Source organism: Saccopteryx bilineata, chromosome 6 (genome assembly GCF_036850765.1).
Source record: "Saccopteryx bilineata isolate mSacBil1 chromosome 6, mSacBil1_pri_phased_curated, whole genome shotgun sequence".
In the NCBI taxonomy this organism is placed as follows: Eukaryota; Metazoa; Chordata; class Mammalia; order Chiroptera; family Emballonuridae; genus Saccopteryx; species Saccopteryx bilineata.
The window spans coordinates 152,343,896-152,359,143 of record NC_089495.1 but is presented as its reverse complement, the minus strand read 5'-3'; the positions used below and the strand labels follow the sequence as shown (position 1 = coordinate 152,359,143).

Genomic DNA, 15,248 nt, shown 5'->3' with positions numbered 1-15,248 from the left:
CCAGCAGAGGTTTTTTTCAGTGGCTAAGCCAAACAAGCAGCCAGCAGATAGAGGCTGCAGGAAGTGGGACTACGGAAACTTGGCCTTTTAAGTGGACCTTCCCCAAGGTCCAGTGCGGTTAAAGCCAGCCTAGGAGAGCAGCTTCATATTTCCATGCACACCTGGGCCCAGCAGAGGCAACCACAAACTCTGGTTTGCTTGTAGCTCCAAGAAGTTTGTTGAGGGTCAGCCACGGGCAGTGTCTCCCACTGGTCTGCACTGGGTTCCTGCCAGGAAGGCTCAGGGATGGCACATCCAGGGGCCAGGTACAGAAAGCATCAGTTCAGGACCTAACAACACTTGCTAGAGTGGTACCCTAAGGAAAGGCTCCTCACATCTGGCTCAGATAAGGAGAGTTCCACTCTCTGTGATAAGCACCAGCACAGTGGCTTATGTGCATTGGATAGGGTGGAACTTCACAGTCAGCCAGCCTGGCCACTGGATATCTTACAATGCTGGGCTAGATTCTCCAGGGAAAAGCAAGAAAGGCTTGGAGCATGGGCATTTAATGTGTGCATCCCTGGGAGTCTATTGTTGGATCTGGTCGAGAGGCTTAGCCATCTTTGGTGATGGCACAGTGAGTCCCAGAAGAGGACTCTCTCAGTCTTCCTCCTTGAAACCAGGGTCTCAACAGCTGAAAAAACTTCTGTAGAGAGGACTGTCAGCAACACTCAGTCTAAACTTCTGCTTACTTTGTTGGGGAAAAATAAAATTTGAGTACCCAGCAGTAGCTGAGGGATTAAACTCTAGAGTAGGGGCCACACATCCCCATACAGAGCTCCTGACCAAGAGATTCCTGAAGTACGGGGCCCCACTAATGCTGTAATCACAACCTCAGTAGTCCTAATCCACCAAGTGTGCAACCTGTTGAGGGGGTTGGTTGGGTGAGGCCATCTAAGCCCACACTACAGTCTTATTACTGAAGACTCTGTGGGAAGACCAGGCAGGTGCAAGAAGAGGAGAAGCTGCTGACAACTGAAGACAAATCTTACAGAACTTGGGGCTTTTCAGAGCTCCTGTCATCTCTAAGCAGGAGGAAGCTGATCCTTATACAAAGGTTGGCCCCTCCCACAGTACCCAGGCACAGAAAATGCAGGCACAAACAGCGAAAAGTGCAACAACTTCAGACACGTAGCCCACAGCAGGTTACAACCAACAGCTGACACCAACACAAGAATATCTAGAGCCAACACAACAAGTAGTGAATGGCAGACAGCACCAACCCTAGATTCAGCTATATACACAAGCAGCGCACCCAAAGTGGAGTCTAGGAGGCACCAGACACTGTGGAGAATAAATACCCCAAACAGGACAGACATTGCACAGTGTGTAATTACGACTAAAGCTGACCCTTAGAGCCAGCCATTATAAAGGCATAACCATACCCACGAAAGATCCAACTGCATTTAATACTCACATACAACAAGAGGGAAAATAGTACCCTCAAGAAGCATCCATACAACAAGGAAATCAGGTGGCCTGGAGATCAGACCACCAAACCTATCTTCTTCATAAAGACACCACAAAGAGTTCAAAGTCAGACAGTGCTACCTAATACACAGACAAAATGGGCAAACAAAGGAATGAGACCAAAATAAATCAAAAACAGAAATCCCCAGAAAAAGAACTGTATGAGATGGAAGTAACCAAACTACCAAATGCAGAGCTGAAAATAATGATTTTCAGGACTCTCAAGGATCTTAGAGCAACAAGGGATAGATATAACGTGCATCTAAATAAAGAGATAGCAAGCATCAAAAAGGACATTGAAATCATAAAAAAGAACCAGTCAGAAATGACAAATACAGTATCAGAAATAAATCCTGCACTAGACAAAATCAACAGCAGACTGGATGAAACAGAGGATCAAATCAGCAATTTAGAGGACAAGATAAATAAAAGCAAGGAAGCAGAGCAGCAAAAAGAGGCTCAAAAAGATAGAGAAAACTCTAAGAGAGCTCTCTGACAACATAAAGAGAAACAACATTTGCATCTTAGGGGTTCCTGAAAAAGAAGAGAATGAACAAGGGATAGAGAACCTGTTTGAAGAAATCATAGCTGGAAACTTCAATAAACCGATGAACAAAAAAGTCATACAAGTTCCAGAAGCACAGACAGTCCCATTAAATAGGAACCCAAGGAAGCCTACAACAAGACACATCATAATTAAAGTGCCAAAGTTAAGAGGCAAAGAAAGAATACTAAAAGCTGCAAGAGAAAGGCAGTTAATTATCTAAAGAGGAGCCCCCACAAAGATGGCATCTGACTTCTCAGTGATGCAAGAACTACAATCTAGGCTGTCATTTAAAATTGAAGAAATAATAAACATCACTGACAAGAAAAAAAAACTTAAAGAATTCATTACAACCAAACAAGTACTGCAAAAAAAATGTTAAAGGGCCTGCTGTAAAATGAGCAAAGGAAAAAAAAATCTAGAAAAAGAGGATTGTAGATTTAAAGAATAAAATGATATTAAATAAATATATATCAATAATAACCTTAAATTTAAGTAGATTAAATGCTCCAATCAAAAGACATAGGAACCATACATACGTTGTCTACAAGAGACCCAACTCAGAATGAAAAATACACATATACTGAAAGTAAAGGAATGGAAATAAGTACTTCATGCAAATGGAAATGAAAATGAAAAAGCTGTGGTAGCAATAATTATATCTGACAAACAGACTTTAAAACAAAGGGAATGGTAAGGGATACAGAAGGTCACTACATAATGATAAAGGGAGCAATGAACAAGAGGATATAACCATTGTAAATATTTATGTGCCTAATATAGGAACACCTAAATACAGTGTGTCTGTAAAGTCATGGTGCACTTTTGACCGGTCACAGAAAAGCAACAAAAGACGATAGAAATGTGAAATCTGCACCAAATAAAAGGAAAACCCTCCCAGTTTCTGTAGGATGATGTGGCAGCATGTGCGCATGCACAGATGATGATGTAACAGCGTGTACACAGCGGAGCAGCCCACGGCCATGCCAATCAAGATGTGGATGGTACAGAGGAAAGTTCAGTGTGTTCTGTGGCTCGCTAAATTCGAATCCGTGACCAAAGCGCAACGTGAATATCAGCTCATTTATAATGAAGTGCGACCACATAGGAATAACATTACTCGGTGGGATAAGCAGTTGAAGGAAACTGGCAGTTTGGTGGAGAAACCCCGTTCTGGTAGGCCATCAGTCAGTGACGAGTCTGTAGAGGCTATATGGGATAGCTACCTAAGGAGCCCTAAAAAATCTGTGCATGAGCCCACATCGAACTGCACTGAATAAGTATGAAACTGGGAGAGTTTTCCTTTTATTTGGTGCAGATTTCACATTTCTATCGTCTTTTGTTGCTTTCCTGTGACCGGTCAAAAGTGCACCATGACTTTATGGACACACTGTATATAACGCAGATTTTGATTGACATAAAGGGTGAAATCGATAGCAATAGTAAAATAGTAAGGGATTTTAATACCCCACTAACATCAATGGATAGATCCTCCAGACCAAATATTAACAAAGAAACAGCAGCCTTAAATGACATACTAGATCAAATGGATAATATCTTCAGAACCTTTTACACAAAAGAAGCAGAATAAACCATTCTTTTCAAGCGCTCATGGTACATTCTCTAAGATAGAGCACATGTTAGGATACAAGACAAGTCTCAATAAATTGAAGAAGACTGAAATCATTTCAAGCATCTTCACTGATCACAAGGGTATAAAATTAGAAATCAACTAAAATAAAAAAACTGAAAAACGGTCAAACACTTGGAGGCTAAATAGCATGTTATTAAATAATCAATGAGTTAACAACGAGATCAAGGAAAAAATAAAAAATTTCTTGAAACAAATAAAAATTAACATACAGCAACTCAAAATCTATGGGACATCACCAAAGCAGTCCTGTGAGAGAAGTTCATAGCATTACAGGCACTACTTAAGAAGAAAAAGCTCAAATAAACAACTTAACTCTGCATCTAAAAGATCTAGAAAAAGAACAGCAAATAAAACCCAGAGGAAGCAGAAGGAAGGAAATAATATAAATCAGAGCAGAAATAAATGACAAAGAGGCTAAACAAAACAATACAAAAGATCAATAAAACCAACAGCTGGTTCTTTGAAAAGGTAAACAAGACTGATGAACCTTTAACCAAACTTGTTAAGAAAAAAAGAGAGAGGACTCAAATAAATAAAATTAGAAATAAAAGAAAAGTAACAACTGACAACACAGAAATACAAAGGATTGTAAGAAAATACTATGAAGATCGGTATGCCAAAAAATTGGACAACCTAGGTGAAATGGATAAATTCCTAGAAACATACAATCTTCTAAGGCTCAATCTGGAAGAGTCAGAAAACCCAATCAGATTGATTACAACAAATGATATTGAAACAGTTATCAAAGAACTCCAAACAAACAAAAGTCCTGGACCAGATGGCTTCAAAGGCAAATTTTACCAAATATTCAAAGGAGAACTAAAACCTATCTTTCTCAAGCTATTTCAAAAAATTCAAGGAGGGAAGACTTCCAAACTCCTTTGATGAGGCAAGCATTATCCTCATTCCAAAACCAGGTAAAGACACTACAAAGAAAGAATACTATAGATCAATATCCCTGATGAACATAGATGATAAAATTCTCAATAAAATACTAGCTAACTGGATCCAGCAATACATTTAAAAAGGCATACATCATGATCAAGTGAGATTTATTCCAGGAAGGCAAAGCTCATACAATATTTGCAAATCAATCAATGTTATTCATCACATAAATAAAAGGAATAAAAATTACATGATTATATCAATAGCTGCAGGAAAAGCATTTGATAAAATCCAGCACCCATTTATGATCAAAACTCTCAGCAAAGTGGGAACACAGGGAACAAACCTCAACATAATATAAGCCATCTATGACAAACTGATAGCCAACATCATACTCAATGGACAAAAATTAAAAGCAATCCCCTTAAGATCAGGAAGAAGGCAAGGATGCCCTCTTTCTCCAAACTTATTCAACACAGTTCTGGAAGTTCTAGCCATAGCAATCAGACATAAAGGAAAATAAAAGACATTTAAATTAGAAAAGAAAAAGTAAAACTATTCTTTTAAATTATTTATTTATTTATTCATTTTTTAGAGAGGAGAGGGAGAGACAGAGGGAGAGAGAGAGAGAAGAGACAGAGAGAGAGAGAAGGGAGGAGGAGCTGGAAGCATCAACTCCCATATGTGCCTTGACCAGGCAAGCCCAGGGTTTCGAACTGGCAACCTCAGCATTTCCAGGTCGACGCTTTATCCACTGCACCACCACAGGTCAGGCAGTAAAACTATTCTTATTTGCTGATGACATGATACTGTACATAGAAAACCCTAAAGTCTCAGTAAAAAAAACCTACTAGATCTGATAAATGAATTCAGAGAGATGGCAGGATATAAAATTAATATTCAGAAATCAGTGGCATTTGTATATACTACCAATAAACTGTCTGAAGTATCTAGATGTAAATGTAACCAAGGAGGTAAAAGACTTGTACTCAGAAAATTATAAGACATTGAAAAAAGAAATCAAGGAAGATACAAACAAGTGGAAACATATACCGTGTTCATGGATAAGGAAAAAACATCATTAAAATGTCTATATTACCTAAAATAATCTATAAATTAAATGCAATTCTTATTAAAATACCAATGGTATACTTCAAAGATATCGAACAAATATTCCAAAAATTTATATGGAACTAAAAAAACAAAAACAAAACCACGAATAGCCCCAGCAATCTTGAAAATGAAAAATAAAGTGGGAAGTATCACACTTCCCGATATCAAGTTATAATAAAAGGCCATAGTAATTAAAACAGTTTGCTACTGGCATAAGAACAGGCATACATATCAATGGAACAGAACAGAGAACCCAGAAATAAATCAGGCCTTTATGGCCAATTGATATTTGACAAAGGAGGTAAGAGCATACAATGTAGTAAAGACAGTATCTTTAATAAATGGGGTTGGGAAAATTGGACAGATATATGCAAAAAAATGAAACTATACCACCAACTTAAACTATTCACAAAAATAAACTCAAAATGGATAAAAGACTTAAATGTAAGTCATGAAACCAAAAACATCTTGAAAGAAAACAGTCAGTAAACTCTTCGATATCTCTCATAGCAATATTTTTGCTGATTTATCTCCAAGGGTAAGTGAAATAAAGGACAAAATAAACAAATGGAAGTATATCAAACTAAAAAGCTTTTGCACAGCAAAAGACAGCATTAACAACATTAAAAGACAACCCACACTATGGGAGAACATATTCGCCAATACATCTGGATAAGGGGTTAATAACCAAAATTTATAAAGAACTTCTAAAACTCAATACCAGGAAGGTAAACAATCCAATTTAAAAAGTGTGATGGTGCCTGACCTGTGGTGGCGCAGTGGATAAAGCATTGACCTGGAAATGCTGAGGTTGCCGGTTCGAAACCCTGGGCTTGCCTGGTCAAGGCACATATGGGAGTTGATGCTTCCAGCTCCCCCCCCCCTTCTCTCTCTCTCTGTCTCTCCTCTCTCTCTGTCTCTCCCTCTCCTCTCTAAAAAAATGAATAAATAAATTTTTTAAAAAAGTGTGATGGTTACGGGGGGGGGGGAGGGGGGGAGGGGGAGGGGAGAAGCAGAGGGGAGGGTCTCAGAGAAAACCAGATAGAAGGTGACGGAAGACAATTTGACTTTGGGTGAGGGGTATGCAACATAATCAAATGTCAAAATAATCTGGAGATGTTTTCTCTGAACATATGTACCCTGATTTATCAATGTCACCCCTTTAAAATTAATTTAAAAACCCAAAAATTAAAAAAATAAATAAATGGGGAGAACTGAAAAGACACTTTTCCAAAGATGACATACAGGTGGCCAATAGGCATATGAAAAAATGTTCAGCATCATTAATCATCAGAGAAATGCAAATTAAAACCACAATGAGATACCACTTCACACCTGTCAGAATGGCGCTCATTAACAAATCAACACACAAGTACTGTCGAGGGTGTCGAGAAAAGGGAACCATCCTGCACTGCTTGTGGGAATGTACACTTGTGCAGCCACTGTGGAGAACAATATGGAGTTTCCTCAAAAAATTAAAAGTGGAACTGCCTTTTGACCTAGCTATCCCACTTTTAGGAACATATCCTAAGAATACCAAATCACTGATTCAAAAGAAGATATGCACCCCCATTTTTATTGTAGCATTGTTTACAAAAGATAAGATCTGGAAACAGCCAAGTGTCCATCAGTGGACGAGTGGATTAAAAAGCAGTGGTACATCCCTGGTGGGTTGACTCAGGAGTAGAGGGTCAGCCTGGCGTGTGGAAGTCCCGGGTTCGATTCCCAACCAGGGCACACAGGAGAAGCACCCATCTGCTTCTCCACCCTTCCCCCTCTCCTTCCTCTCTGTCTCTCTCATCCGCTCCCACAGCCAAGGCTCCACTGGAGCAAAGTTGACCCGGGCGCTGAGGATGGTTCCAATTGCAGTGGAGCAAACGCCTCAGAGGGGCTGAGCATCGCCCTCTGGTGCACATGCCAGGTGGATCCTGGTCAGGCACATGTGGGAGTCTGTCTCCCTACACGCCCCACTTCTAACTTCAGAAAAAATACAAAAAAAAAAAAAAAAAAAGGCAACAGTACATATATATATACAATGGAATACTACGCGGCCATGAAAAATAAGGAAACCTTACCTTTTGCAATGGCATGGATGGGCCTGGAGATTATTATGCTAAGTGAAAGAAGCCAGGCAGAGAAATACAAATATCATATGATCTCACTTATATGTGGAATCTAATGAACAACGTGAACTGAGGAACAGAATAGAGGAAGAAGTGTGGTCACAGGGAGCAGAGGGACAGCTGTCAGAGGGAAGGGGGATGAGGAGATGAGATCAGAGAAGGTGAAGGGATTAGTGAAATTATATATACATAACACATAGATACAGATAACAGGACAACAAATCCCAAAGGCAAATAAAGAAGGAGTTAGGGGGAGGGGGTCAAAGGGAGGCTAATTGGGAACAAGGGAATGGGGGTGAGGGAGTTTTATTGAGTGGGACACTTGAATTCATGTTAACACAATAAATTAAAATTAATTTAAAAAAAAGATTTTTCTAAGCAGAGGGATACATCTACATAAAACAGTGAACAACACTGACATACATACCAGTGGCTACAGCATCACTCTCCTCTCTATTATCATCAGTTTTGGTATCACTGTAAGATTTTAGCAGCTCTTTCAGTTTTTCAACATCTGCTTCATCTAAAGCAGTCTTCTGTTTCTGATCCTTTTGATTAGGGTTTGCTTCATGTTGCAGTAGAATCTCAGCTGCCTAGAAGGTATTTTTCTGAAGTTATCTCTATTGACACTTTAGATCAGTGAGTTCTGCTTTCATTACAAGACACTATTATCAAGCATTAAAAGTTATGAAAAAAAATTTTCAAACTTTGGCCAAAATTTTTTTTTATTAAATTTGATATAACAATTTAAAATTGACCCACTGGTTTGACCTCATTTGATCCCACAGGAGAACCAAACATGATGCCATGGAAGTACCAGACAAGCTGCCTTGATTGCAAAAAGAGGCAGACATAGGGAGACTGTGTGCAGGAGGTTTATTCCATTACTTTAACAGAGCCTTTTCCTCTCTTCCCCAAGCTGCTGGAGGATGGGGTGGACAAAGGAGAAAGAATCATTTTAGGACTATATTATATTATAAAGTGTATTATAAGTTGCCATTAGACATAGTTGAATGAAGTTCCATTTGGACTGTATTTCAGGAAACTTGATATCCAATCTATGCAACATGTATGCAAATATAAGTCCTCAATAACTGATTTATATTCACAAAATGTTAAAGATAAAGTCAAACCTACAGAACTCACTACTGCTACTTACTAGCTATGTCCTTGAGCAAGTTACTTACCATCTGAACCTTTATTTTTATCACTTTTTAGAATTAACTGTGAGCTCTTATAAAGTATCTGGCACACAGTGAGCTTTTAATGAAAAGTCCTCTAATCCTACCCTTTTTCCTTAAGAGAGGTGAAAAAGACCAACTGAAGTAATTAAAGGCAGTGGATCATGGCATATGGAAAATCTCCCGAAAAATTTTTTTTTTTTTTTTTTTTTTTTTTTTCATTTTTCTGAAGCTGGAAACAGGGAGAGACAGTCAGACAGACTCCCGCATGCGCCCGACCGGGATCCACCCGGCACGCCCACCAGGGGCGGTGCTCTGCCCCCCAGGGGGCGATGCTCTGCCCATCCTGGGCGTCGCCATATTGCGACCAGAGCCACTCTAGCGCCTGAGGCAGAGGCCACAGAGCCATGCCCAGCACCCGGGCCATCTCTGCTCCAATGGAGCCTTGGCTGCAGGAGGGGAAGAGAGAGACAGAGAGGAAAGCGCGGCGGAGGGGTGGAGAAGCAAATGGGCGCTTCTCCTGTGTGCCCTGGCCGGGAATCGAACCCGGGTCCTCCGCACGCTAGGCCGACGCTCTACCGCTGAGCCAACCGGCCAGGGCCCCGAAAAAATTTTTTGATGAAAGCTGTATATATATAAACCTTAGTGAAGTCTGAATAAAGATATTTTATTTTTTTAAAAGATAACATGAGCAACCTTCGCCAGTCAGCTCAGTGGAATAATGTCGGCCTGGTGTGTGGTTCGATTCCCAGTCAGGGCACATAGGAGAAGCAACCATCTGCTTCTCCACCCCTCCACCTCCCCCTTCTCTCTCTTTCTCTCTTTTCCCCTTCTACAGCAATGGCTCCATTGGTTTGAGCACATCAGCCTGAGGCCCTGAGGATGGCTTTACTTCAGGTGATAAAAATAGCTTGGCTGCAAGCATGGCCTCACATGGACAGAGCATTGCCCCAGACAGGGTCCCGGTTGGGGTGCAAGCAGGAGTCTCTCTCTCTATCTCCCCTCCTCTCACTTGGAAAAAGAAGAAAAAAATAAAAGGTAGGGTGAGCAGTGCCTCAATTCAATAGTTTCTACACCTGAGTAATAATTGAAGTCACTGTAGAAGTATTTAAAAATATAGATTCCTTAGATCATCTTTCCAACACTATATGGGGGAGAGAGACAGCTCTTTTTGGAAAAGAAAACTTCAGGCTCTTAAAAGCTTATGTCATATTAACAATGACTACTGAGCCTGTGTTAAGACAAAGCCATCTTCCAGAACAGTGGTTCTCAAAGTGTGCGCCAGGGCATATTGGTGCGTCCTATGGTATTCCAGAGAAATATGTGCCTGTTGGGGATCAGAAAACCAACAGGGTTTTTGGAGTTCAGATTTTTGGGGGACAGAGATGTGGGGAATTGGCTGTAAAGAGACAGTGTGCCCAACCCCCCACCTCCCTTGCCTGATTAGGTTGTAAAACTCTGTTAAGCTGCGGTGCTGGATTGTTTACACTACCCCCCCCCCACCATGTTCCCTGGAAGAAGCAAGTTTCTTCTATCCTTTGTTTGGTGCAAAGTTAAGATGATAAGTATGGTGGCCGTTTTCTGCACTTGGTAAAATACTTGGGTTGCCTTGGAAATGTGATCAGAGACTACTGATTTGCTAATGGCCTACTTTGCCCTATACATAAAGCAAGACGCGGTTTTTGAGCACGCTTTGTTCTTGCCAGCAGCAATTACAGGGCCTTCCCAACCCCCTATTTTCTTAACACCATTCCCACTTGGAATCTGGAATTACTAGCTGTGCTGGTTTGTGGCATGTGCCCAGATATAAAAATAAATATAGTTACTCTATTATACCGTTTCATTATGGAAATACCACTCTTTTTTGTTAACACTTCATTATATTATTTTTATATAAATACACCCAAGTAAAATGGATAGATATCTCAAAAAGGAGCGTGATATTAAAGAATCCGATTCTGGAAGTGAGCAAAAGTTAAGTGTAAATAAAATAGGACTTGAAGGCTGACGGGCAGAATTTAATTTACAGCATTTTCCATCACTTAACACTGAACAATACGATTGGATTGGAAACCCATTCATGGAAGCTTCAAGTGATTTTGGTTTAACATTAACAGAAGAAGAAGAACTGGCAGCTACATCCACTGATCAAAACATAAGGAATTGTCTCTTGAAGCCTTGTGGATTTCTATAAAAAAATATGTGGCAATATCTAAAAAACCTTTGAACATTTTACTACAATTTTCAACATCCTATTTATGTGAATTAAGATTTTCTACCCTCAACACAAGAGTAAAAAGAGAGGAATTCTTCAATGTATTGATAAGAAAATGAGAGTTTGCCTTTCAAATATATGACCAAACATTGAAGAAATCGCTAGGACACATCAGGCTGATGTTTCTCATAAACACAAGAATGAAAAAAACTTAACACATTCACGCCGGGATCTGCCAAATTTACTAAATCTTACTAAGAATGTACCTATATATATAAAAAGATAACTTTTTTGTCGTTTCTTTTATATATTTTAACCCCTTTTTTTTACAATTCTAAAAAGCATAACAAAAAATGTAATATAAAAATGTTTTTTAATGTCAGAATAAATTTAATTTTGTTGTATTTATTTCATTTAATTACCATAAAGGCATGCTTGGACTTTATATTTTTCCTTTAATATTTGGTTGTTGTTTTTTTTTTGCATTTCTCTGAAGCTGGAAACAGGGAGAGACAGTCAGACAGACTCCCGCATGCGCCCGACCGGGATCCACCCAGCACGCCCACCATGGGGCGATGCTCTGCCCACCAGGGGGCGATGCTCTGCCCATCCTGGGCGTCGCCATGTTGCGACCAGAGCCACTCTAGCGCCTGGGGCAGAGGCCACAGAGCCATCCCCAGCGCCCGGGCCATCTTTGCTCCGATGGAGCCTTGGCTGCGGGAGGGGAAGAGAGAGACAGAGAGGAAGGCGCGGCGGAGGGGTGGAGAAGCAAATGGGCGCTTCTCCAGTGTGCCCTGGCCGGGAATCAAGCCCGGGTTCTCCGCACGCTAGGCCGACGCTCTACCGCTGAGCCAACTGGCCAGGGCCTCCTTTATTTAATATTTGACTTAATTATTATAACATATTTCTCAGAAATTTGTATATAGTGCGCCTACAATTATTTATAGAATTTTAAATGCACCCGACTTCAAAAAGTTTGAGAACCATTGCTCTAGGCCTTGGACTTTTTAATATACTAACATGGATTAATTTATTGTTTTGGAAGACACAGAGAACTCAACTCAGAGAGAACAGGCCCCCAAAAAGCTGTTTTTCAGTACTACTCATTAACAGGAAAAAGTCTAAGAGAACACAACAAAGCCAAAAGGCACTAAACAGGAAAGGCTGAAGCTAGAGTTGGGAGGGAGTCCCAAGTAACATGATGGGATGGACCAGAAGAACAAAAAGCTCGGCAAAGTTAAGGTGAACAAGGTATAGGTCTCTCACCCACTTTGTATTTTTTTAAATTAGTTTTACTGAAGTAATCGCTACTATAATCATGACTTAGAAACATTCCATTATCAGAAAAAATCTGTTATGCCTCTGTAGTTAATCCTTTCCTACTACTCTTTGGCCTTTGGCAATCAGTGATCTGTTTCAATCAGTATAAATTTTGCCTCATAGAATTTCATATGAATGAAATAATATACAGTGTGTCTGTAAAGTCATGGTGCACTTTTGACCGGTCACAGGAAAGCAACAAAAGACGATAGAAATGTGAAATCTGCACCAAATAAAAGGAAAACCCTCCCAGTTTCTGTAGGATGATGTGGCAGCATGTGCACATGCGTAGATGATGACATAACACTGTGTATACAGCGGAGCAGCCCATGGCCATGCCAGTCAAGATGTGGACAGTACAGAGGAAAGCTCAATGTGTTCTGCAGCTCGCTAAATTCGAATCCGTGACCAAAATGCAACATAAATATTGGCACGTTTATAACGAAGCACTACCATACAGGAATAACATTACTCAGTGGGATAAGCAGTTGAAGGAAACCAGCAGTTTGGTGGAGAAACCCCGTTCTGGTAGGCCATCAGTTAGTGAAGTGACGAGTCTGTAGAAGCTATATGGGATAGCTACCTAAGGAGCCCTAAAAATCTGTGCATGAGCCCACATCGAACTGCACTGAATAGGTATGAAACTGGGAGAGTTTTCCTTTTATTTGGTTCAGATTTCACATTTCTATCGTCTTTTGTTGCTTTCCTGTGACCGGTCAAAAGTGCACCATGACTTTACGGACACACTAGTATATGACCTTTTGTGTCTGGCTTCTTGTAATTAGCATGATAATTTTTAGATTAATCCAGATAATTGTGTGTATCAATAGTTTGTTCTGGCTACTTGCCAGCTAGTATAAGAACAATTTATACCAGTGAGTGGAAGTTACACCCATTCTCCAATGCATGTAGACCAGGGGTCTCAAACACACGGCCCGCCGAACAATTTTGTGCGGCCCGCAGACTAATCCACGGGCTTACTTAATTTTATCCAAAATATTTTGAACTTCATGGATTAGTCTGTGGGCCGTGAGTTTGAGACCCCTGATGTAGACTATGTAAGAACACTTGTAATAAGATGTCTCTAAGAATGCTACTTGCTAACTGTGATGAGGACAATGTTATACCAGTGTATGGGATTTATACCCATTTTGCAATGCATATAGAGAACTGTTTAAAAACACTTATAATAAAGATGTCTCTAAGAATGGTACTTGTGCCTGACCTGTGATGGCGCAGTGGATAATAAATCTACCTAAAATGCTGAGGTTGCTGGTTTGAAACCCTGGGGTTGCCTGGTCAACTATGAGTAGATGCTTCCTGCTCCTTCCCCTGCCATTCCTCTCTCTTTCTCCTTTCTCTAAAATCAACAAATAAAATCTTTAAAAAAAAAAGGATAGTACTTGCTTCCTACCTTGAAAACAGTGTTAGATCAATGAATGAAAGTTACACAAATTCTTCTATATATAAAGAGAAATGTCAAAGGCCACTCGTAATAAAGATGTTTCTAAGAAAAAACAGGTCCTGGCCCGGTAGCTCAGTTAGAACATCGTCCAGACACACCAAGGTTATGGGTTCGATACCTGGTCAGAGCACATATAATAATCAACCAATAAACGTATAAATAAGCGGAACAACAAATTGATGTTTCTCCCTTTCTTTCTCTCCAAAATAAATTTTAAAAGGGGAAAAAGATAGTTTGGTACTTTTAACAATTTATTGATTTACCAAATGATAGACATTTGAGTTCTAGTAGCTTTTTATGAACAAAGCTGCTATGAATATTTGAGTACAAATCTTTATGTAGAAAAAGTTTCCTTTTTATGATATTTCTGTTGAACCTCGTTTTGTTCATGTATTATTTTCCTGATTTTCTTAAGTTTATTAAGTGCTCTTTTGTAGATTACCAAGCTTCCTTAAAACAATTATTTTAGCCTGACCAGGCAGTGGCGCAATGCATGGAGCGCTGGACTGGGATGCCGAGGACCCAGGTTCGAGACCCTGAGGTCGCCAGCTTCAGCTCGGGCTCATCTGGTTTGAGCAAAAAGCTCACTAGCTTGGACCCAAGGTCCCTGGTTCCAGCAAGAGCTTACTCAGTCTGCTGAAGGCCCGCGGTCAAGGCACATATGAGAAAGCAATCAATGAACAACTAAGGTGTTGCAATGTCCAACAAAAAACTAATGATTGATGCTTCTCATCTCTCCTTTCCTGTCTGTCTGTCCCTATCTCTCTCTCTGACTTTCTCTGTCTCTGTAAAAAAGCAAAAACAAAAAACAAAAAAAAACCCCACAATTATTTTAAATTCTTTGTAAGGCAATTCATAGATCTCCATTTCTTTGGGATTGGTTACTGAAAAATTATTTCGTTCCTTTAGTGGAGTCATGTTTCCTTGGCTTTTTGTGTTCCTTGAAGTCTTGCAATGCTGTCTTAACGTGAAGAAGCAGTCATCTTCTCTAGTCTTTATTAACCAGCTTTGGGAGAGAGGTATCTTCGTCACCTGCCAGTCCATCAAGAGATTGTGAGGCTTTCTCACATTTTCTATGGATGTGCTAAATCCACACTTCTTGGTGTGTGTGTATGGGGTGGGGGGGAGGTTTCTTAAGATTGTAAACCTTCTCTTGATCTCTGCAAAGCTAAGCCAAGGTGTTGACAAGTTCTTGCTTGTTTTTCCTAAGGTGGTTCCTGGAAATCCACAGTTGTACAG

General features: G+C 40.1%; 1 protein-coding gene across 1 annotated transcript in view; it reads right to left on the bottom strand.

Moving 5' to 3' along the window:
- Window positions 1-15,248, bottom strand: part of ANKRD31 (ankyrin repeat domain 31) — a 259,980-nt gene that overhangs the window by 63,945 nt on the left and 180,787 nt on the right. The window contains 1 exon segment of the mRNA XM_066237559.1: window positions 8,256-8,421. Within this exon segment, the coding sequence (XP_066093656.1) occupies window positions 8,256-8,421 (166 nt within the window).